The sequence below is a fragment of the Camelus dromedarius genome, chromosome 23 (genome assembly GCF_036321535.1).
Source record: "Camelus dromedarius isolate mCamDro1 chromosome 23, mCamDro1.pat, whole genome shotgun sequence".
Lineage (NCBI taxonomy): Eukaryota > Metazoa > Chordata > Mammalia > Artiodactyla > Camelidae > Camelus > Camelus dromedarius.
The window spans coordinates 21998643-22023285 of NC_087458.1; the positions used below are offsets into that span (position 1 = coordinate 21998643).

Consider the following 24643-nt stretch of genomic DNA (forward strand, 5'->3'; position numbering starts at 1 on the left):
TATTTACAGGAAGTGGGTACTGGCTGTTATTTGTTTATTTGTTTGTTGATTTGTTTTAATAACTGAGAAAACAGAATCTTAGAAAAGTGTGAGGTTGAAAAATTAGAGAATGTCACGTGTGACCTGGAAGGGAACTTAAGATCTTCTATTCCAAGCTCTCATTTTACAGATGGCTCAGAGAAGCTGAACTTTCCCAAGGTCAGGCAGCTATGAAATGGCAGAGCAGTGGCCTAATCCTTGACCAACACTCATTTGGAGGTTGTTTATTTGATTTGTTAGGATCCTCTGGGTTGATGGAGCTGGGACCAGAAGCCAGCTCTGCTCCATTCAGTCTGGTTCCATAGGGTCCTCTCAGGGCATAGGCAAGAGGGTCAGTGGAGAGTTTAGGCAGAGAGTGGCCCCAACCCACAACCAAACAATGTCATGCTCTCCTTTGGTCCTTGGCCACCTGCAGGATGTAGACAGAAGAATACGGTATTCAGAATCAAAAGACCCTGGCCCTACCCCTGGCTCCATTTTTCTGCCCCGGTTTACCGAAGTATAATTTACATAACAGTAATCTTTTTTAGTTCAAGTTCCTTGAGGTTTGAAAGATGCATACAGTCATTCATCATCACAACAATCAAGGTAGAGAACAGCCCTGTCACCCCCAAATCCCTTTGTGCTTTTTATATTCATCTCCCTGCAGCCCCCAGCTTCTGGCAACCCTTGATCTATTCTGTCTCTATAGTTTTGCCTTTTCTAGAAAGTCATATAAATGGAATCATACCAGATGTGGCCTTCTGAGTCTGGCTTCTTCCATTTAGCACAATGCATTTGAGATTTGTCCTGGTTGCATGCTTAGTGTCTGCAGGTCCTTGGGGAAGTTGCTTATATTTCAGCCTCAGTGTCTTCATCTATAAAATGGGCATACCGCTTGCCTTGCATTGGCATCATTGTGGTGAGGAAGAAAGAATGTGCACAAATGTGCATCAGGTCAAGGGAAAAGCAAGTACATGAGGGAACTTGTTATTCTTGTTATGAGGTTACTTTTGAAGACTCTAGGTGCAAAGGCAATCCTAATTGAAGCACAACCCCCACGGAATCTTTGTCCCTCTGATGAGCAGGACAGGGTCTAGCATCACTGTTAAACTCTTCCCCAGCCAAGACTCTGCAGGCTGGTTCCAAGGCTCAAAATGTTGCAGGAAACACTTACCCAACAGGGACCATCACCAGGGGACGTAGATCTCTGGCTTGTTGCCTCCATCAGGCAACTTCGGAGGGGCTGGGGTAACCTGTGGATGAAATACTCTGATTTGCAAAACACTGCCATTAACACTGATAATAATTTATGCTAGTAATAGTGTTGTGGGAAAAAAATATGTTTATCTAACATGAGAAGCACCCAATGGTTCGACAAAAAGATAGGGCCTCTCTGGGCTCAAAATGCACGGGGTGGAGCGGGGAGCGTGAAATCCAGATTTGCACTTCCTTCTGAGTGCCGTGTGATTCTGAGCTACAGAACACATATGACCAACATATATCCCCCGGGCATTTCTGCCTGAATGTGCAACAGGAAAGGCCAGTCTTGGATCCTGCCCTCCCATCCAGCTGGCATGTGGGTGGCACCCAGCAAGACAGGTGCGGCCCAGAGGAGGCAAAACCTGGCCTGGGGTTCAGGAGATCTGGATGCCCTGTCTGGCCCTGCTATATTAATGGTGTGACTTCACCCTTGCTTCCTCACCCATGAATAAAAGGGGCTGTTGTAAGTCACCCCAAAGGAATCTCAAGTGACCCCCACGAGTGATAGAGCCTCTGACCCCCAGCTCCGAGCACTGAAGCAGGGACGGGGCACAGAAAGCAACCACCCTGAGCCTTCGAGTGAAACTCGTTCAGAGAAGCTCACTCTTTCCAGCGCTAGCTGAATAAGATTCCAATAAACATATTGCTGAAATGTTTGTTTCCGGGTGTCATTTTAGACTTCAAGTAGCTAAAACAGATCCGGCTCCTATATATAGACACTGCATTTGGTTGTGTTCTGGGAGGCTTTTATTACTACGTTCCCTGGCCAGCTCCCAGCTGAGCTTTTCCCTCAAGGGATCAGATTTTGGAATCAGAAAGTCAGAAAGGATCAGTGACCATATTAAGGGGTCTCTCTCCCTCCTCCGCTCTCTCCCCACTGTGGCTCTACACTGCAGGTGGACGCCAGCGTGGACTGGCTCCTCCCTTTGCCCAAAGACTCTTAATAATAATGATGACAATGCTGATGGAAACTGACCAGCCCCACTATGGCAGCAAATGCAAGCAAAACAGCCCTGACGTCCTGGGCTCAAAGGAAACATAGTATAATTTGGGTTGAAATGAAGTGCAGATTGTCACAAACAGCTCAGTCTTTAGATAAGAGGACCCCAGGACTCTCCGAGGATAGACGCAAAGAAAGGGGCCAGTAAGGGTGGGCTTTTTTGGTGGGGGGAGGTGAGTGGGTGGGTTCTGAATTTTACTCGTGAATTGTCCAGGGGAAAATAATGCTGGGAACAGAAAGGTGAATGAAGGAAGGTGGAGGTGGGGGTTGGAGGAAGAGCTGTAGGCAGGGAAGGAGGAAGGGACAGGGGTTTCCTTAAAGAAACAAGGTTGAACCCTGGCAATCTGACTTTTTGCAACGTGTCCGATCACTAAGAGTGAATCCCCCCACTGTGTGCCTTTTGTTTTCTGTGCCTAAAACTGAACCCCTGCCCCATTTTATAGTGTCTCCCTTCACCTGCCTCTCTGGATCCTTTATGTTTAACCATCATGGATCTAACTGCCTTCCTGGTCTCCATATTTTATGTGCCCCACCACCTCTTTCTTTTTTTTTATTCCTCTCTGTCTCATTCTTCACTCCTCTCTTCCCTGCTTTTCTTTTTCAGTCCTTTCTCCTCCCAGAGTCTTGTCTTTTCCCTTCGTTCCCCTCCCCTCCCCCTCCCATGTCTCTCCTTTCCTCTTCCACCCCCTCCCCCTCCCTCCTTTCCCCTTTCCTTCTGCCCTCCCTCCTCCCTCTTCCCCTCCTCCTTTCCCCTCGCCCCTTCTGTCCTTCTCCCCTTCTCCCCTCTCTCCACGTCCCCACCTCCCCATCCCCTTTCTGTCTCCCTTCTCTTCCCTCCTTCCCCCTTCCCTCCCTCTCCCTCTCCGTCCTTGTTTATCTGTAAGCTCCAATTTCTTGCCTTATAGATTTACCTGCAGAACAAGACACCGCTCCTCTTGCAAAAACTGTTTAAGAAATCCATATCCTCTCCCTTCATTCCTTGGGCATTTCAGAAATGATATTCTTCCCCCAACTACCCCCGTCAAAATAAAATAAATTCAGCCAGCTCCTGCTGTGTGTCCTTAAATCCATTCCCTCCAGCTTCGCTGGTCTGAAAGCCTGTACCCTAGAAGGGGCCTCCTGCATTTGCTGGCAACCCTGCTCGAGTCTGATCGCCACAGATAGTGCTCTGGAGTGAAAAAAAGGGGGAAAAACCCTCTCGTTGGAGATTTCAAAACAGATCCTACCAGCTTTCAAATCTGTGCACTTGTGGAGTGGCAGGGCTTGGGGAAGAGGCGTAGGGGACTTGGGGTGCGGGTGTATGTCATAAACAAATAAGCCACAGAATTTATACATATATATAACTGTGCGTTTCCTTTGGCATGTTTGGTGCCTTTCTCCCTGGCATCCAGGGTGGGTGCGAGTCTGCCTCCTCTCCTACTTTGGCTGGGGTCTGCTGTGTGAGAGCGTGTGTGATGGAATTGAGGAGGGGGTTGCTGTGTTTTTGATCTGATTCACTTGACAGATTATTTGAATCCAGCCCACCTTTCCGCACATGTCAAACAGATGGGATCATTGTTAAAGCCTTGTGAGAGCCGTGGCTGAGCGGTGGGTAAGGCAGGGAGGGGAAGAGAGGAGGGGGACCCGGGGGAGAGGGGGCACCTTCCAGTAGCTTTGTGTTTTCACACGTTGGAGCTGACAGGAGCCCTTCTTCTCCGTGGGGAGCGTCTGGGGGTCTGGGGCCGGTGAGGGGTGGGATGGGAAGGAGAGAGAGAGGTGGGGTGTTGGTGGGCAGGGTTATGATGTCACAGCAAAAGTTACAACAGGAGGAAAACACAGAAATGGTTCAACATTTTTTTTTAAACTTTGGGCTGCCAAGAGCTGAAGGAGAGTGGTGAGCAAAGGAATGAAGGGGAGAGAGAGAGAAACTAAACTGGAAGCTTGAGTTTTGTGTAGCTTCTTGAAACCTTATGAATGGATTACTAGCAGCTGAGAGCCAGGAGAGACCTATAGGGGATGCGAGATCATTCACACACTAGAAGGGGGAGAAAAGCACGGTGGAATTTCTCTTCCTTCCTGTGTTATCCCTCCTTCCTGAAATGAATGGTATGGAACCTTTTTCTGAGGGTCGTGGGGGCGGCATGAGGGAGGGGACGCTTCCTTCTACTGTTTCTTACCTGGGTGTCTTCCTTTCATTTAAACTAAGGTTCCTCTCCTTCCTTCTCTCCTTTCTTTCCTGGCTTCTCTCTCTGTCTCTGCCTGTCTCTGTCTCTCCCCTCCTTTTCTGCCTTTCTCTACAGTCTTCCCCCTCCTCCCTTCCAAAGCCCCAGTCTTTACTGAGCTGCTTCAGGGGGAGGAAAAGGATTGTCAGAGAAGTGAAGGGAGACAGGGAAATGATAAGAGGAAACAGGACAGTCTAGGACTGAGGGGTTTCTCTTTAGTGATATCCACGTGCCTGAGTGGATATCTTGTTTGGGGACTTGCCCTGAGGCTTCCGTCGATGCTGCACAGGGAAACATGGCATGCCAGGGATGGGGTGCGTAGGATACAGCATTCTGACAGCCCAGAAGTCAGTCATTAGCTAGGGTAGAGGAGTTTAGAAGACGCTGAGGAGACCCAAGGCAAAAGAGGCAGTGTGATCTTACTCCAAAGTGTGTGGGCTGCGTGTTTTATATGTAGGCAACACAAGCAGTGATTTTAGAACTGTGATTTTTCCTGTTATTGAATGAAGAACCCAATAGATTTCTCTACCTGTTTTGTACTCACCTGTGGCCAAGCATCCTTACCTGTGTGGAGAATTCAGAACCATGCTGTGTGTGTGTGTGTGTGTGCGTGTGCGCGCGTGTGTGTATGCTTGCACTTGTGTTTAGGGGGTGGGACCCTCTGAGATAGCTTACATCTAGGCAAACATTATTATAGACATTAAAATCATATTATTTACTTCCCCATTCTATCCATTCATTTCAAATCAAATAAAAAAATAGTTGTTTGAGTCTAGCTGTTTATTTTTGCGTATTACTTTTTTGAGCATCTCATTTGTTTATTTGCTCACTCAGCATGTGGTGACTTTTAGTAACTTCAGAGTGAGAAACTTTGGCGAGAACAAGAAGACCTACATAGTACAAATGCATGGCATTCCCATTGAATGCTTCTTACAGCAGGGTAATTGAGTCCTCCTTTCTCCTAATGCCTAATATAAAGTGAATTTGGGGTATTGTTCTTTCAAATCCCAAGTGATTGAAAGAAGAATGAAATATAGGAGGTACATGGCAAAACAAAAGAAAGAAATGCAAGTTGTCCCTGAAAGACTGGGGTGGGTTTATTAGGCATAAGCAGGTCTGTTCACAACACATGCGTGAGTCCGTGTGTGTGTGTGTGTGTGTGTGAGTGAGAAAGAGGGAGAGAGAGAATACACACAGAAAAGAGTGCTCCAAAACAGTATTGATTGTTGTCTATTGATTGTGTAGGCTGCGGCTGCTGAAAGAGAAAGCGGGAGATGTTTACTGGGGAAACCAAGAGTAGCGTCTGTCCCCTGTGCCTCAGTGAGGTGGGGAGGTTTTCAGGAGGAAGGAGGGGACACGGAGTAGGTGGAGAGATGCACCGGACTTATTAGCTTTGACATCATCATTGTCTTTAAATGAAACAAACAAGAAGATAATTACAGGCAGAGAGAAAGGGAGAGGAGAGCGGGAAGGACCGGAGAGAACAGGTCCCCTGAAGGATAGCCTCTTCTTCTTGCTCTCTTTTCCATCTTCCCAGGGACCCACAAGACTCCCAGACGGTGAAGTCAAGGGCTCTGAGACTCATAAGGTTATTAGGACATCATCCTGGCACCCCAAAGGAGAACTTTACAGAGGCTTGCAGCACACCAACAAGTTGGAAGGGGATTACAAAAAAACAACAAACCTTCAGCACTCAGCAACCCCAAGCACGGAGCTGAGGGAAACATTCTGACCTGCACAGGCAGACTGGAGGCTGGATGGGGAACTGGCTGAGGAGGACATCTGGAGAGTGAAGGTTAAGTACCAGCTGGGATTTTTGTGCCCCCAGATACTTTTTTGCTTTTTAAGATAATAAGCCTCAGATTCTGTGTCTCTGTCTATCAGCTCTTCTAGCAATTGGTTTGAAGGTGAATGTATTTTAGGTTAAGGACTACAAAGAGAAGGTAACTCCTAGGGAAGGGGGAAGGAGAAAGAAAAGAAAATCAGAGGATAAGATTCTTCTTAATGACTTCAGGTGGCGAGTGGTATGTGTGAGTGAGCGTGTGTTTGAGAGGACCTGGCTCGTGCCCATGTATCCTTCTAGTATCAGCGAGGGGAGGGGCTATTGAAGACGGGGGGTGGGGGAAAATAAAAAAAGAAAAAGAAGGAAACCTGAGCTCTCTGGAAGAAATGCAAAGGAAGCCAGAGAAATGAACTTCACTCTGCAAGGTCTAAACTAGAGCAAGGAGAGAGCGGTCCAGGGAGAAGGGTGAGGGAATCACATGCGGTAGGTGAGGTACTGGGGCCACACAGGTAGCCAGAAGAGGTACGCTTTCTGGGGCTGCTTGAAAAAGTTTGGCCTGTGAACAAAACAGTTTGCCTGGTGACTGAGAACCCACTGCTAGCCGTTTCTTTCTCTTCTCCCCATCATCCCAGTGTGGTACCCAGAAGTTGACTTCTGGTTCTATATAAAGTGCTGGGGGAGGTATGATGTGCTTCAAGATCCTGAGAATAAGCCTGGTGATTCTGGCTGGGTGGGCGCTCGGTGCTGACGGCTCGGAGCTGGGCTGGACACGCAAGAGATCCTTGGCACAGAGAGGACACCTGAATCAGGTGCTGTCGGAAGGAGAGCGCTGTTGGCTGGGGGCCAAGGTTCGAAGACCCAGAGCTGCTCCTCAGCATCACCTCTTTGGGGTCTACCCCAGCAGGGCTGGCAGCTACCTGAGGCCCTACCCAGCGGGGGAGCAGGGAGCGCACCACGCGGGACGCAGTAAGCCAGACACCAAGGGGATGGCTGTGAGCTCTGTTCCCCCAGACCTGACTGGCAGTGCAGGCGAGAGGAGTGAGGCTGAGCAGCCAGCTGTTCCGTGGGTAGGGGATGGTCCTATTGGGCAAATGGAGCTACTGGGAGATGATGACACTTATCTTGGCGCTCGAGGATCCAAGGAGCCTCTAGGTGAGGCTGGGACTCAGGAACGCTCGGCCACGGCTGCTGCCATCATCTCCACCTTTCCTTGCCCGAAGGAACCTGGACCAGAGACTCAAAGGAAGGGCGGAACCAAGACCAGGCGGCGTCGCCAGGTGGCGAACGGGCAGGCAAGGGGCGTTCGGGGAGACCCCAGTGTTGCTCCCCGGCACTTCCAACCTTGGCCTAAGCATCTCCCGTCGCACGGGGTCAGAACCAGTCCTTCAGAGGGCAGCATCCAGAACGGTGGAGGGGACCCCTACTGGGAAGCAGAGACCTTTGGCCCCCAAGGAGGACTGCCTGTCTTGTACTTCTCTGGGAGGCGGGAGCGGCTGCTGCTGCGTCCAGAAGTGCTGGCTGACACTCCCCGGGAGGCGTTCACAGTGGAAGCCTGGGTGAAACCGGAGGGAGGACAGAACAGCCCAGCCATCATCGCAGGTAATCACCCACTCTTGGGCTTTCCGTAGTCTGCGGGGTGAGGCTGGCTTCATTTTTTTTTTTTTTTTTTTTTTTTTTTTTTTGCTGAGGGTATACATAGGGGGCAAGGAATGGAAGAGGGGAGAACAAGAGAGTCAGGAAGGGCTAGCCAGGCAGAGAGGGGGAAGGGCCTTTATTCAGCTGCGCAGCAGGATCCCAGACATCGTCTACGTTAATGACTCCATAACCACAAGAGCATTTGTCCCTTGTATTGATCTCTTGTGGTTCTATACGTTGTTCTGGCACTCAGGAGACCTCCAGCGCATTCTCTTACCCCTCTTTAAAGGGGAAGAGCGCTGGTTCTTTGTCAATGGAGGAGAGGTGTCACACTCCATTTCTCATCATCCAGTGTGAGATACCCAGGCAACTCTGAAACTACACAAAAGTGTAAAGACCTGGGTGGTGAGTCATGCCTGGGCTGGGCCAGGCAGCCAGGTACATAGCCAATGGGTCCTGACTGGTTCCCTTTGCTTTGAGCAGCCCTTGGAACTCAGCAGAAAGCTACTATCTTGTCCAGATCCTGGAGTCCCCTTTGCTTTGTCCTCACAGTCATGTGTCCAGCCTAGGAATAGCAGGGTCTACTGGAAAAGGTGGGCACTCACAAACCAGGACCCTGATTTCTAGCCCTGGCTATTGTAAAAGGGACCTAAAAATGCACCCTGTATAACTATGGTTTTCATCTGGGCAGTGTCTGGGAACCTCCTCACATTTATTTTCCGTGATATACAGAGCTTGGCTTTCATGGAAAGTCACCCAGAAGGACAAAGAAAAGAGTGGGGTTCGGAACGGCTGTCTCCCTTGCCTTACTGGGGCAGGGTGGGGGATTGGTTTCAAGCAAGGTGGGGGGAGAGGTTAAAAGTGATCCTCCATCATTCCATGTCTCATTACCCCTTTGGATTCCCCCATGACAGAACCGCACACCAGGCCAGACACCTGGTGGAACCATTTTAATCTTATTATTTCGGATTATCCACAGCACCCTTTGATGTTTGCCAGTCCCATGACGTTGATGGGGAAACCTAAGTGGTGAGAGGTGTCTCAGAGGCAGACTGGCAGTGGAACTCCTGAGCCCCTTAAGTGCTTGACAGCTCCCTGTATTGAAGACTCCTCAGGTTGCTGGATGCCTGCAAATAAGTTTCAGACTAGAGAGCGAAATCTAGAAGGAGGGAGCCTCTTGCAGTGGGGTGTTGCTGGAACATCCCTTCCGGACATGCTGGCTCCCCCTCTTTGGCTGCAATTTCTCTTTTGGAAGCTGGGATTCCCAGACACTGAGAGCTCGAGAATCTTGTGGTTTTGCTTTATTTTATTTTGAGGTGGGAGAAGGGGTGAAGGGAGGGGATAGGGAAAGGGCTGGGCTGTAAGGTAGGTGGGGGCAGAGAAGGAGTGGAAGGAAATCCTTATTCCAGGGCCAGGTGGAAGGAATAATGAGATGATTATCTGATCAGAGTTGGCAGCTTCACAGTTTTTCCCAGATGACATCTTCTTGCTGCCTAATCTCGCTTCCTAGTACCCATCTGCCAGGGGAACTGTGTGCTTGCAGTCTAGACCAGGACCCGCGACTCTGCATATCCCCCCTCTTGCAGTTCCCTGGCTCTGAAGAATCAGAGAAGGATCCAGCAGGAATAAAGGAGGGAGGCTCTGAGAGACTATTGCTTTGAGTTGTTAAAACCCAAACCTGAGGAACGGATTCTGGACAGCGGGTACCTGAGCCTGGTCCTGTCCCTTCCATGTCCTCCTGTCTCCTACTCTGCAGAGAGGAGAACAGGGTCATGACTGGATTCAGTTACAGCCTTCCTTGATACATCTCCCCCCCCACCCCCCTGTGCCCACCTGTCCACCGCCACCCACCGTCCCTCCACCTTGCACGGCACACACACTCAAATCCTTCTTCAAAGTGCCCATCTGAACTCTCGTAACCTCCTAAGCATGTAAAATTAGGCAGGAAATCTTTTGCAGACAGTCTAGCTTCTGAGGTGTCTTTCTCTCCAAATCAAAGTGTCCTGTTCCCCGTGGTGTCCTGGTATTTCCCCTGTAGGTCCACACTGGGAAGGCAGAGGGCAGGGACTACTCAGATCTCTCTCCTCTCCACCTCCCATGCTGTATCTTTCTTCAGATTTGTGCACATCAGAAAATATTCGGGAAAGATTTAGGGTAACAGTCTGGGAGAGATGGGGGCTGGGAACAAGGCCTTCATTCTTCAGGATTCTAGCAGCCGGCTTCCCGAGGACATAGGCATCCTTGTCTACTCTTAGTGCCCAGCTCCGTACGCATCCCCTGGGGGCCCTAGGGCCGAGAACCACGAGGTGGCCAAGGGTGGCCCCCTCAGGAATAAAGTTCTCTGATTCACTAATTTACTCACTCCTACAACAGATCAGCCCATCTTCCCTCTCTAACCCTAGCACTGGTCCTTTTAGCTGGTCCCTGCCTGCTCCTGGGGTGGGTGGCTTTCTCTTGTGCAGAATGACAACAATTGAATTGTGGTCCTGGGAGCTAAATACTGTCCAACCGTGGAAGTTCCGAGGATAATCCGAGTGCTGCAAGACTTGGCTCCCACACTCTTTTCCAACAGCCCTCAAACCTCAGCTTCTGCTTACTTCGTAAGTTTGCCGGTTCTCAATCTACCAAACTTGGGGCATTTTCTCAGCAGAAATATCAAGTGATTCAGTGGCACCAGCCCCTGCAGAGGGATCCCCTGGAGATGGGAGGCCTCGGGGAATACTTCCCACGTGGGGCACTAGGTGGCAGTGTTACTTCATGCACAGGAGAGTAGGCGGCGCCTTGGAAGCCACGTACTGGGAAACGCGTCTGGTTTCTTGGAGGGCTGTCCCTGCCCCTCTGGGAGGTATTTAATCATCCCCTCCCAGAGCGATGTTGGTAGGCATCCCTTAGGATCAGCTTCACACAAGTCTTTTGCAAGGCCTATGTGAAAGGGCTAAAGTGTCATTTTTGGGGGCGGTTGTGACTAATCGGCACTTGTAGCAACTGGTAAGGAAAACAAAATCAACTCGAGTTGCCTCCCTCCCCCCGCCCCCGACTCCCACATTCTTCCAAAACAGGAAGTTGGATTCCACATGGATTGCTGGAATACTTTCATTTAGGGCCGAGGGCAGTGCGAGCCTCACAGACTGAGGGGCTAAGGTCCTCTCAGGCCGGTAGAGGGGGAGTGATGTTGTTGGGGTCCCTCCCCGCAAGTTAGACCTTTCGAAGCTGCCAGTTTCCTGGAGCTCTGCCGCTGGGCAGCTGGGGCCCCAAAAAGGGCTGTGTGGGAGAGTGCTCCTGTGTAGGGGCCTCCATAAAGGTAACTACCCAGGAGCCTGGCAGTTCAGGGATTTGTGGCCACCGAGGAGTGGCCTGAGGTCAGGAGCCCATTTGGATGGGCTGCTGGAAGTCAGCGGTGGACGTAAGCCAAATTCTGTCCCATCCTCGTGTGAAATCTTTAAGCTTCCGCACCCAACCCTGAAACCATCCTGTATCCCTTCTTCTCAACTTCCTTTCCTCTCCTTCAACCCCAGTGTACACAGAAGAGGAAATTTTAATAGGTTCCTCCTCACCCATAATTGATTTCAAATGTTCCCTGACGTTGCCCAGCTGAGTAACCACCTGCATCTCCAAGGGGCGGGAGACTGAGTCAGTAAGTCCGCGGCAGAACTGGAGCCCAAGCCCACGTTTCTTCATTCAACAAATATTTATTGAGTCCCTTGCCATGCAGAGCAGGGTAAGGCTCTGTGGGGAGGGATACAAAGATGTCTAAGAAACGGCCCCTGACTTGAAGATGAGTTTTCCTTCTCAGAGGATCCAAGTTTCAGGGCACATCCCAGGGCAGGATCTGCGAGTCAGACAGACCTGGAATCAGATCTCATCCGACACTTGCCGGTGCTGCGAGCTGTGGCAGTCATAAACTTTTCTGAGCTTCGGTTTCTTCAGGTGGAGAAGGGAGATGACATCCTGCAGAGCTGTTACAATGTTTAAATAAGCCACGTATGTACAGTGTGCAACACAGGCTTGACCGTGGAGTTTATCTATGAAGTGGTGTTAACAGCGGGAAGCGACCGTTGCTAAGAGGGGTGTGTTAACCTTCTCATCTTTGGTGCTAACCCACTGACCTGTAAGCTTTCCTTAGGTGGGATATTAACTTAAAATTCTTAGGAATTTAGTTTGTTAATCTGTAAAAATAGGAATGGTGGTAAATAGGATTTTTCACCAGATGGGCTCAAGATGATTGAGAAGACTGTAGAATCAGTGGCTTGAAAAGACTCAATTAAAAAAAATTATTCTTTTTAGCCTGGGCAGCACTAGTTAATAAATTAGACAATGGTACTAAGGCTTTTTTGGGGGTCACACACCCTTTTGAGAATATGATGGAAGCTATGCTCACTTTCCAGAAAAATGTCCATGTCACGTAGTTCACAGAACGTTCAGAGCTCTCTGGATGTCCTGGTGGCCAGCATCTGCTGACCTTATTTAAGGGATATTGATAGCTTTTTTGTTTTGAATGACACCTGAGCAATGAGATTTCACAGGATGCTGCCACAGGAAGGGAGCGGTACCCTCAGGGTGAGGAGTTTTGTTGATGTGGAGTGTGGAGCTTCACGGAAGGTGGATTTACAGACATGAAAGTATCTACGTAGATGTCAAGAGAATTTAAAAATACGGCCATGTGTGCTGTCTGCCCCTTTATCCAGCAGGAGTCAATGACAGGTGAAGAGCCATGTCCCTCCCTTTCCCAGGGCTCCTCTCAAGCTGAGGTTTCCATGACCCACCTCCTCAGCTTCCTCTTCCTATATGGCAGCCATGGTCAAGGTCAGAATGTTTGCCCTCATGGGACCCTGGAGGACTGCCTGCTTCATTCCACACTGTAGTCCTGCTCTCTGCAACCTAGACATGCAGTGAAGTCCTAGCAGCCCTGCTGTTGGCATGAAAGAACCATGGATGTGAGGTCGTTGGTCTCTGGAGGAGGGTTTGCCTGCCGTCATGGGATTGAGATCCTTAAGTCTGCCTGTGTGGACAGGGCACATGCCCTGATGGTTGTAAGGCGGCATCTGTGTATAGAAGAGTTTTTCTCATGTGGCTCTGTGGCCCTCCAGAAGAGAGGCAACGTCTGATTTAGAAGCAAAACAGACCGGCTCTCTGCCCCCTCCTTTCACAGCTCACTGCCCCTTGTCCATGGGGCCTTCCCGATTCCCTACATGAAGTGATTTCCTCCACTCCTCTGCTTCCACAGCTCTTTACGTGTGGTTCCCCGGGGCGTACATTGCTTCCTGCCTCATTAGTTCTCTATGAGTCTCATTTTTATCTACTGAAAGTCCCCCAGGAGCCAAGTGCATATCTGATTCACTTTTTTTTAATGCCACGTTTACTATTGAAATGAGGTTGTTGCTGTTTTTAATGGAGGTACTAGGGACTGAACCCAGGACCTTGTGCACACTAAGCACACACTCTACCGGTGAGCTACACCCTCCCCTTGATTCACTTTTGTCATCCCAAAACATCTAGCGCCGTGTTAGACCCTCAGGTATGTTTGTAGAACAGATAAAGCAGACATTTAGATTGATGCTGCCCATTAGGGATGAGAAAAGGGTGAAGAAACTTTCTGCAACTGGAGGCTTTTTGTGGGGAACCAGGGCAATGACTTTCAAATCCTGCTTTGGCTGCTTGCAGACGCAACTCAGGGGTTTTTGAGGGGAACTGCTGGGTACAGGGCTCCCCACCCACCTTCCAGAGGAGCAGCCCCTTCTTATCTGTTTCATGTGAAGAAAGAGTATAGTTACTTCTAAAAAGTTTAAACCCCACAACTCTAGAGCCTAGGCTGGTATACTGTGGCCCATGGGCTATACCTGGTCCAAAGCTGAAGGCTGTTTTTATAAATAAAGTTTTATTGGAACCCACCACACCCATTTGATTATGTGTTCTCCGTGGCCGGTTCCACTTCCACCCTGAATGGCAGAGTTGAGTAGTTGCAACAGAGACTGCAGGGAACTGCTTACATATGGACTTTTTTCAGTAGTAAATGCTTCAGTACTACATGGCCCATGGTTGTCTGAATCTGAGGACGTGGAACCCAGATGCAGAGGCGCTGCATGTAAGGAGGGCCGGCTGTAAGTTATACGTGGATTTTTGACTGTGCGGAGTGCTGGTGCCCCTAGTTTTTGAGTGATTCAGCTGTATTTTCTTTTTTTTTTTTAATGGCATATTGAGATAAAACTTAAGTACCATAAATTCCACCTGTTTAAACTGTACAATGAATGTTTTTTAGAATATTTACAGAGCTGTGCAACTGTCACTGCAATCTGTTCTAATTTTAGAACATTTTCGTTCTACCCAAAAGAAACACCTTCCCCATTTGCAGTCACTGCTCATTTCCCTTCCCTCTTTCCTGTATCCACACCAGCCAGGGGCAACCACTAATTTATTTTCTGTCTCTGTAGATTTGGCCATTCTGGCCATTTCATATAACATGTGGTCTTGTGAATCTGGTTCTTTCCCTTGAGGCTCGCCATGCTTTAGTGTGTTTCAGTGCTTCCTGCCTCTTTATTGCCGAGTCACATTCTATAGGTATGTCACATTTTGTCTATTCATTCTTGAGCTGATGGACATTTTGGTGGCTTCCACTTTCTGGCTGTTATGAACAGTGCTTCTATGAACACTGTGCACAAGTGGACTTACAGTTTTAGTTCTTTTGAGTCGGTGCCTAGGAGTGGAATTGCACATGGTAATTCTATGTTGAACATTTTGAGGCACTGCCAGACTGTTTTCCAAAGAGGCTGCACCATTTTGCAATCCCCAGCAATGTAGGAGTGTTTGGTTTTATATTTTTGAGCCCGCAAAATGAAAAGGGCTTCTGTGGCCTCACTGAAGGCTAGGGCTGGGCCACTGCTTACATCTGATAGCACCTGAGTGGTCTCTGAGAAACAATGAGCGGAGACACCTGGACCTCTGTGCTGAGGCCCCGCAGTCGCGGGCAGCCCTTCCTGGTTGAGGCGGGGGTTGTCATCAGGCTCCTCCTCCAGCGGCTTGAGGGCCCACTGAGATGGCCTTTTCCCCCCGAACCTCTGCACAGTGGGAATTCTCCTTTGGCCTGAATGGCATTACCTTCTATGACTTTCCACCTACGTGAGCCCATGACACATGTATGGGGAACACTCAGGCCCTCAGAAGTCACAGTGCATCAGGTTCTGATGCAGCAGCACCTTTAGGGAAAAAAGGAGAGAAACAGAGGGCAGAAGGGAAAATTAAGCCCACATAGCTCCCCTGTAATGCCCTGAACTGTTCCCTGGATTCCAGCTCAGGTGTTGCCTTCTCCCAGTGGCCCACTCTGTTCAGGGCCTGGTGTCTGACTCACAAAGGTGAGATCTGGGATTCTGGAGTCATCCAGGTGTCCGGGGTGCAGGTCGGGGAAGGAGAGTCACTTCCAGGCAGTAGCACGGAGGGGCTTCGTCCTCCTGCTCACGCGGCAGCTTCTCTGCCCGACACTGGTTATCACCCTCCCTGTCCCCATCGCAGCCTTCACTTACTGCCTCTCTTCTTGGTGTCCACAATCTCAGGGAGACAGTACAGTGGGGAGGGGTCTTGACCGATCCAGGTGGCACCATTGGCTGCTCCCTGCATCTTCTGTTGGCTGAGCGTTCTCTCTCAGTTCTCAGGGATGAGATGGAAACCCACGGGCACTCTCGGTGTAGTTCTTGGGTGGAACACAGGTTGTCCAGTTGGAAATATTCAGGAGTGATGGAGCAGAGCTGAAAAGTAGGGATCACCTTTGGCAGCCTGAGTAAATTCACCCATTTGCCCATCACCGGCAACGCTTTGTCCTTCTTCACCCCCTGCTTCCTCCTTCGTGCTCGATTTTATTGTTCCTCTGGGGCTGCCCATCTGAGTCATTCAGGATGTGTGTGCCAGGAGGCCTGGCTCCTTCTTGTTCCCGTCCTAGTCCATGCCTTGAGGAGGCCAAATAAACAGGAGGGGGAAGCGGCACATTAGTCTGGAGTCTGGGCCTGAACATCCCTTAACTTCAGTTCCTTATGCCATAAACAAGTGCATAAATTCCATGCTTCTGTGCTCCAGTTCATGGAATTAGGTTACTCCAGGGGCCCATCAAATCCCTTTCTGCCCACACTATACACCCCATGACCCTAGCACCTTCTAGAAAGCATATCTCTAGTTTGTGTCCAAAAGAATAAAAGCATCCCCTCCTTCTCATGTTCATTACCTGCGTTAAAATAATCCTACTCTTCGGATTTTTAAAAAGAGAACATCCAGGAAATAAAGCCCAGTGGGCAAACAAAACCATCCCAATTCTCTTTATGAGTCAGAAGTGAGTGGCGGAGAAACGTGGTTCTGCCCGAATATACAATATGGTCACTGGAACCCAAAGGCTCCAAGCATTTTGAAGTTGAAGCTTTGCCATGGCAACCAGTTGGGATGTCAAGACCAGTAATTATGGCTCATTTCTGGATTGGAAGTCCAGTTGCTGATCAGAGGGAAAGTCATAGAGCTTAAAAGTTAATCAATCAGTTGGTGAGTCATCGTTCAAACAGTGACTCAGCATTTGCTAACTTTCATACCAGTAATCGCAGTACATTTTGGGCAGGTTAGACAAGAAATACAATTTTTTTTATTTTGTTTGTTCATTCATCCATTCGTTTATTCATTCATTTACTGAATTTCTACTAGGTGAAGCATCAGACATTTAGTCACATGTTGGGGAATCAAGAATGAGTAAAGCAGGGGCTGTGCCTGGTAGATGCTCACTGTCCAGTGGGAGCTGAACTGTAACTGGACCATCGCAGCCCGAACACTGGAAGGGTCAGTCCTGCCTCGATGAGCCACAGAATTCCTTGAGGCTAGAGAAGGAGAGCTGGTAACCAGAGAGACGGAAGGAAACCCGGGATGCAGCAGAACTGGGGAAAAGAGAAAAGGATGGAGTTATCAAAGTGTCGGATGGCACAGGAGCACCCACTAAGCCAGCAGGCCGAAAGTGGGCTCACTGGGTGCAGCAGTTAGGAAATCACCAGAGACTTCAGAGAGAGCAGTTTCACTCTGGAGTTGGGGACTAGGAGGGGACCCCACATCACAATGAGTGGAGATACGAATGAGATGAGGGGCAGTGATGGCTGGGTGCAGGGTCTGGCGCACTCTGCACAGACAGCGGCTATGAGGGGAAGGGGCAGAAGTCAGAAGTAGACAAGGGTTCAGAGAGGTTTTGTTTTAAGGTAAGAGAGAGTCAAGACTCAAGGTCGTGTAATAAAGCCCTAGTAATCTAAAGCAGGAGACAGCATAAACACACAGGAAAATAATACAGGATGAAGTAGCAGAAATGGAAAGCATGCACATGCAAGATCCTTTGTTTCAAGAAATGATTGAAGGGATTTTTATTTGACAAATACTTATATAGAGCTTACTTGTGCCAGGCACGATGGTTGTCATTTTGAAAATGTAAATTCACATATTCCTCAGAACAACTCGAGGAAGTGGATGGAGAAGCTGGAGCACAGAGAGGGACAGGACGCTGTCTAGCGTCACACAGCTGCTCGTGCAGCATCAAGATTTGAACCTGAGCGCTGTGTCCCTAGAGCGCATGCTCTCATCCACCACGCGAAGCTGTCCCTAATTTTTATGGCAGGAGCAGCAACGAGCAAAGGGCCCTAACCTTCCTTAGCTGAACCCTTCTACGTCGGCCTCACTCCTTCTCCTGTTTCTTTGATCTCAGCAAAATTCTCTTTCCACACAGGCCAGAACCCTGGGTTCTTGTCCTTCGTCAATACCCCTCACCCCTACCTCCCTCGACATCACATAGAACACCAGGAACCAGTCACCAAATCTTGTCTGTTTTACCTCAACAGTATATTTTAGACCTGTCCTAGTCACACTAATTCTGTGTGTCTCTCACCAGAGAGACCAATTTATTCTTCAGCTAACTGACTGCACCAAAGGGAGCTTCGTCAAATACCAAGTGGCTCAAATCACTTTCCAGCCTGAAACCATCCATGGGCGCTCAGGATAAAGGTCCACTTCTCTAATGCAGTATGGGAGCCTACTTACGTCCTCAGGCCCATCACTGCTCTGTGGGGGGGATGCGCGCTCACACACCCATCCATGCACAGGTGCACCCTTGTGTGCATGCACACTTACACATCACAGTCACTCATTCCCTCACACAGTCACACACATTCAAAACCACACTCACATGTGCACACGTGCGCACACACACCCACACCAAAGTTCTAGCAACACCAAATAACATCGACACAGATATACCACTTTCCCCCCAGCCTCTGGCCCTTTGCACTTTTTCTCCTAACAAGAAACCATTCCCCAAATCCACATTCACTGAACTTAACTCCTAGTCACTAAAAACCTAGAGTTAAAGACATCTCTTCCAGAACATCTTCCTTGGTCTCACTGATACAGTCTCACTGTTGTAGGTTTGTTCTCCAGTGAATTCTCCTGATACCCTGTACTCAGCCTGATCAAGACACTGAGGTCAACTTCCCATAATTCTCATCTTACTTTCTATTCATTCAACAGCTGCTCTTTGAGCTCCTGCTGTGTACCATGCGCTGTGTTGGGGCCAATGTTAAACAGACAGGCTCGACCCTGTTGCCACATCATTTCTCTTCTAGGCTAATCCCCCCACTGTGCTGTAAGCTGTCGAGGCCAGTGCTGTACTCTGTTCATTGCTATACCCACAGCACCTAGTGCATTGACAGCACTGGTAGCAAAGAAAACTCATCTAATCAATATTTGATAAGTCAATGAATGAATGAGTGAATAAACAAAGGGCAAGATTTTATCTTACTAATTGCGAAGGGAATTTTTCTATTTGAAAGTAAGCACAGAAAGACATGGTGATCCTTAAATCCTATTGCTTTGGAAGATGGCTAAGAGGTTTGAAATTCACTCAGTAATAACTGGAGGTGATGGGCACCCTTATCTTCCACTCACCTCTTCCTCAGCCCCCCGGATCTATCCATACTTGATGATACTGACCAAGAACGAGTCTCCTACAAAAATTGGTTGCAACTTGCTTTAACTGTGGATATTTCTAAATTTTCAGAAATAATCTCTTCTGTTTATTTGCTTCTTCTGGTTTGTACATATCATCTCTTTCTCCTTTTCCCCCTAGAACTTTGGTCCGTGTATCCATCTGTTCACATTATTCCTTGTGGGAGAGAGAGGAGAGAATGTACCTAGAGAAATTTAATCTTGCCAATCCAAAGAAGAGGCTAACAGGGGGCCTGAAAACTTTCCTTAGGTTCCAGATCTTTCCAACCTTTGCTCCTTCTCTGGTCTTCTCAAAATCTGGTTATTACAAAGGTTTGTTTTTGTTTTTTTTTTTTTCCTGGGGGTGGTAGTGAAATTCTTTTAACATAAAACCCTTACAGGAAGTACCCAACTCAATTTATTTTTTAATCTGTTCACTTACTTACTAACTTATTTATTCAGCAGATGTTTATTGAGCACAAAGTAGTGTATGCTGGGACTACCTGCTCTCAAGGAGTTTATAATACCATTAGAGAGAGAAGGCCTATATACATTAAAATAATAATATGAACAATGACTAGTAATATTGAGTGCTTGTTGTGTGCCAAGCACTGTTTTTCATTATTTTACATATGAGAATTAATTTATCTTCCTCCAAACCATGTAAGTTAGATATCATTATTATCTCCATTTCATGGATGAGGAAAAATGAGATAGAAGGAATTGTTCAATGTTGCTCAAGGCTGTAGAGTCATTAAGTTTGGTTGGTCTAGAGGATCTCACTCCACAGTCTCCTCTATTAATTGAATAGTGTTAACCACCTTTTTGATTCTCAGCTGGCGGCTGGACTGGTCCCCCTTCGCCATTTGTGGGTCCGGATCAAGGCCTTGGAATCCAAGGGTGTTGGGAGTGAGGCAGAGTTGTCATGCATGGGAGATGTGATGAGGACCCTAAAAGCATTGACCGCCGTCTGAACAGCACACTGGAACTCCAGCTTGGCTATCCAGGCAGTTTTCTCTGGCCCTTGTGGATTACTTTTGCAGGGAGGAAATAGCTAACCACCTAGGCAGTCAGTAAATGAATGCCTAAAGCTCTGTTGCTTTTTGCTGCAATGTTCAAAGAAGCTTCCTTAGGAAGGAGGCTCCTGCTGCCCCAGATTGATTTCAGGCCAATGGCAATGCCGGACCTGTTTCTCTGTAGTTCTGGATGTCACACTGGCCCAAGCCCCTTGCTTTCTAGACTTTTCCAAAAGGTGCAAAATTCCTTTAAATAACTTCCAGGACATATAGAAATGGAAATGATCAATTCACTATTTACTAGGTAACTTATTTTTGTCTTCATAGGATCATAATTATTTTAATTTTCTAATGTTATTATTACAATTTTCTAACAAACTAATTTATGTAGGTTACCTTCTGCCATATCTTATCTTTTGCTACTTAAAACCCTTCAGTGGCTCCTGATTGGTCATCCAGAATGTAAAGTTAAAACTGGTTAACTCTTTCTTTTTTCTTTAATTGAAGTATAGTCAGTTTACAATGTTGTGTCAGTTTCTGGTGTACAGCACAATACTTCAGTCATACAGAAAGATGCATATATTTGTTTACATATTATTTTTCACCATAGGTTACTACAAGATATTGAATATAGTTCCCACCCTCTTCTCCCCTGGTAACCATAAGTTTGTTTTCTGTGTCTGTTAAGTCTGTTTCTGTTTTGTAAATAATTTTTTTTGTCTCTCTCTCTATTTTTAGATCCCACATATGAGTGATAATCATATGGTAATTTTCTTTCTCTTTCTGGCGTACTTCACTTAGGATGACAATCTCCAGGTTCATCCATGTTGCTGCAAATGGCATTATTTTATTCTTTTGTATGGCTGAGTAGTATTCCATTGTATAAATATACCACAGCTTCTTTATCCAGTCATCTGTCGATGGACATTTAGGTTGCTTCCATGTCTTGGCTATTCTAAACAGTGCTGCTATGAACATTGGGGTGCATGTGTCTTTTTAAATTAAGTTTCCCTCTGGATATATGCCCAGGAGTGGGATTGCTGGATGTTAAGTCTAATTTTAGGTTTTTGAGGAATCTCCATACTGTTTTCCATAATGGTTGCACCAGACCACATTCCCACCAACAGTATAAGAGGGTTCCCTTTTCTCCACAGCCTCTCCAGCATTTACCATTTGTGATCTTTTGAATGTTAGCCATTCTGACTGGTGTGAGGTGATACCTCGTTGTAGTTTTGATTTGCATTTCTCTGATAATTAATGATATTGAGCATTTTTTCATGTGACTATTAGCCATTCATATATGCCTTCATTGGAGAATTGCTTGTTTAAAACTGGTTAACTCTTGTTTAATGTCCTTTATGATCCATTCCAACCAACATATCTGATTTTAATTTTACCAGTGCTCTACGTGCAGTGTATAAATTCTTAATTATTTTACTCAACAAATATTTACTGAGTGTCTAATATATGTCAGGCTTCATTCTAGGTACTGGAGATAAAGCAGAAAACAAGATAAAAATAACTATAATTAATAACAGCTTACAGTTTTTAGCATTTACTACAATTAGGCTTTACCTATATTAATGAATTTGATCATCAAATGAAGTAGGTACTATTATTAGTTCCATTTTATAGATGAGCAAATGGACTCAGAAAGGTTGTTTATTGCAGGAACTATGTCAAATGTAAAAATTCAGAAACCCTTTGCCTATAAATCTGCACTTATAAAAACAAGCACATATTTGTTATTTTATAAAATTTAGGTAAAAATATATAAATTGTTTTAGAATTTACATTTTTTTAATAAATAAGCTGCAGACACCTTCCTATGTCCTGAAATATTCTTCTAAAATGTGATTTTTCTTTATTTAATTTTTAAAAAAATTTTAATTTTTTAAATTCACTTTTTTAAAAACTAAAACAAAAACAAAAACAGTTTACCCATTTCTCCCCCCATGCAGATCCCCAACTCTGGCAACCACCAATCTGTTCTCTGTATCTATAAACTTTTTTTTGTTTCTTTGCTTTTTTTCTTTTATTCCTATGTATATATTTAGATTCCTCATATAAGAGAGATCATACAATATTTTTCTTTCTCTGTCTGACTTATTTCACTTGGCATTTTAGCTGTCAGGATCTATCCATGTGGTTGCAAGGGGCAAGATTTCATTCTTTTTCATGGCCAAGTAGTATTCCATTGTATATATCACAATTTCTTGATCCACTCATCTACTGATGAACACTTAAGTTGTTTACATATCTTGGCTATTATAAATAATGCTGCCATGAATGGAGGAATGCATATATCTTTTCAAAATAATGTTTTCATTTTCTTTGGATAGATACCCAGAAGTAGAATTGCTGGATCATCTGGTAGTTCTATTTTTAATTTTTTGAGGAAGCTCCATGCTGTTTTCCATAGTTGCTGCACCAATTTACATTCCCACCAAAAGTGCATAGGGATTCCCTTTTCTTCACATCCTCACCAACACTTATCTCTTGTCTTTTTGATAATAGTCATTCTGACAAGTGTGAGGTGATATCTCATTGTAGCATGGATTTCCGTATCCCTGATGATTACTGATGTACAGCATCTTTTTAGTACCTGTTGCCCATCTGTATATCTTCATTTGAAAGGTCTATTAAGAGTCCCTGCTCATATTTTAGTCAGACTGGATTTTTTTTTTTGCTATTGAATTGTTTGAGTTCTTTATATGTTCTTGATATTAGCCTCATCAGATATAAGATTTGCAAATATTTTCACTATTCAGTAGGTTGCCTTTTCATTTTGTTGATGGTTTCCTTTGCTGATTGATGCAGCCCCACTTGTTTATTTTTGTTCTTGTTTTTGCTTTTGGTGTCAGATCCAGAAAAATCTTTGCCAAGACCTACGTCAAGGAGTTTTATACCATTGTGTCCAGAAAAAATGTGTGATATGATTTCAGCTTTCTTAAATGTTTTAAGACTTGTTTTGTGGTCTAATATATGATCTATCTTGGAGAATGTCCCGTGTGCACTTGAGAAGAATGTATTCTATTGCTTTTGATTTTTTTTAAACTTTTTTTTATTGATTTATACTCATTTTACAATGTTGTGTCAAATTCCAGTGTACAGCACAATTTTTCAGTTATACATGAACATATGTATATTAATTGTCACATTCCTTTCTCTGTGAGCTACCATAAGATCTTGTATATATTTCCCTGTGCTATACAGTATAATCTTGTTTATCTATTCTACAATTTTGAAATCCCAGTCTATCTCTTCCTACCCTCCACCCCCTTGGCAACCACAAGTCTGTATTCTATGTCTATGAGTCTATTTCTGTTCTGTATTTATGCTTTGTTTGTTTGTTTGTTTTTTAGATTCCACATTATGAGCGATCTCATATGTGTTTTTCTTTCTCTTTCTGGCTTACTTCACTTAGAATGATATTCTCCAGGAGCAACCATGTTGCTGCAAATGGCATTATGTTGTCAGTTTTTATGGCTGAGTAGTATTCCATTGTATAAATGTACCACATCTTCTTTATCCAGTCACCTGTTGATGGACTGTTTCCATGTCTTGGCTATTGTAAATAATGCTGCTGTGAACATTGGGGTGCAGGTGCTTTTGAATGGAATGTTCTGTATATATTGGTTAAGTGAATTTAGTCTTAATGTGTCATTTAAAGCCAATGTTTCCATATTGATTTTCTGTCTAGATGATATATCCATTGATGTAAGTGGAATATTAAAATCCCCTGCTAAATTGTATTGCTGTCTGTTTTTCCCTATAGGTCTGTTATTTGCTTTTATTTACTTAGGTGCTCGTATGTTGGATGCATATATATTTACAAATATTATATCTTCTTATTGGATTGACCCCTTTATCAATATGTAACATCTTTCTTTATATCTTATTGCAATCTTTATGTTAAAGTTTATTTTGTCTGATATATATATAGCTACTCCAGCTTTCTTTTGGTTTCCATTTGTGTGGAATATCTTTTTCTATTCCTTCACTTTCAGCATATGCGTGTCCTTACATCTAAAGTGAGTCTTTTGTAGGCAGCATATAAGTGGATCTTTTTTTTTTCCATCCATTCAGCCACTCTATGTCTTTTGATTAGAGAACGTAGTTCATTTACATATAAAGTAATTATTTATAGATATATTCTTATTGCCATTGTATTAGTTGTTTTCTGGCTGCTTTCGTAGCATCTTTCTTTCTTTTTCTCTACTCTTTTATTTTGTGGTTTGATGACTTTATTTAATGATGTTTGTATGTTCCTTTTCATTATCTTTTGGGTATTTACTATAGATTTTGCTTTGTGGTTACCATGAGGCCTACATATAACAACTTATGTCTAAAACAGCCTGTTCCAAGTTGGTAACAACTTAAGGTTCATCCCAGTGTAAAGCTCAACATTATTACTCTCCTCCCCTCCATGTTTTATGTTTTTAATGTCACATTTTTACATTTTTATCTTGTTTGTACCTTAACTAATTATTATAATCATAGTTATTTTTACTACTTTTTCCTTTTAAATTTCATACTGGCTTTATAAGTGATTAATCCACTACCTTTACTCTATATTTACCTTCCTATTGAGATTTATTTTTTAACATGTGTTCTTGTTATTAATTATCACCCTTTCTTTTCAGCTTAAAGAAGTCACTTTAACATTTCTTGTAAGGCTGGTTTAGTGGTGATGAGCTTCTTTAGTTTTTGCTGTTAATATTAACTCAAATGTTGTTCATACACA

General features: G+C 45.5%; 1 protein-coding gene and 1 long non-coding RNA gene across 2 annotated transcripts in view; one reads left to right on the plus strand and one right to left on the minus strand.

Moving 5' to 3' along the window:
• Nucleotides 1-782: 782 nt before the first annotated feature.
• LOC105099964 (uncharacterized) lies at nt 783-3282 on the minus strand. Its single transcript, XR_010377411.1, has 3 exons — nt 3193-3282; nt 1196-1274; nt 783-896 (listed from the first exon to the last, which is right to left on the minus strand). It is a non-coding gene; the product is annotated as an uncharacterized LOC105099964 (long non-coding RNA).
• A 2869-nt stretch (nt 3283-6151) lies between these two features.
• PAPPA2 (pappalysin 2) overlaps nt 6152-24643 on the plus strand; it is a 244170-nt gene continuing 225678 nt past the window's right edge. The window contains exon 1 of the mRNA XM_010992885.3: nt 6152-7864. Within this exon, the coding sequence (XP_010991187.2) occupies nt 6949-7864 (916 nt within the window). The 5' untranslated portion in view covers nt 6152-6948. The remainder of the gene's footprint in view (nt 7865-24643) is intronic.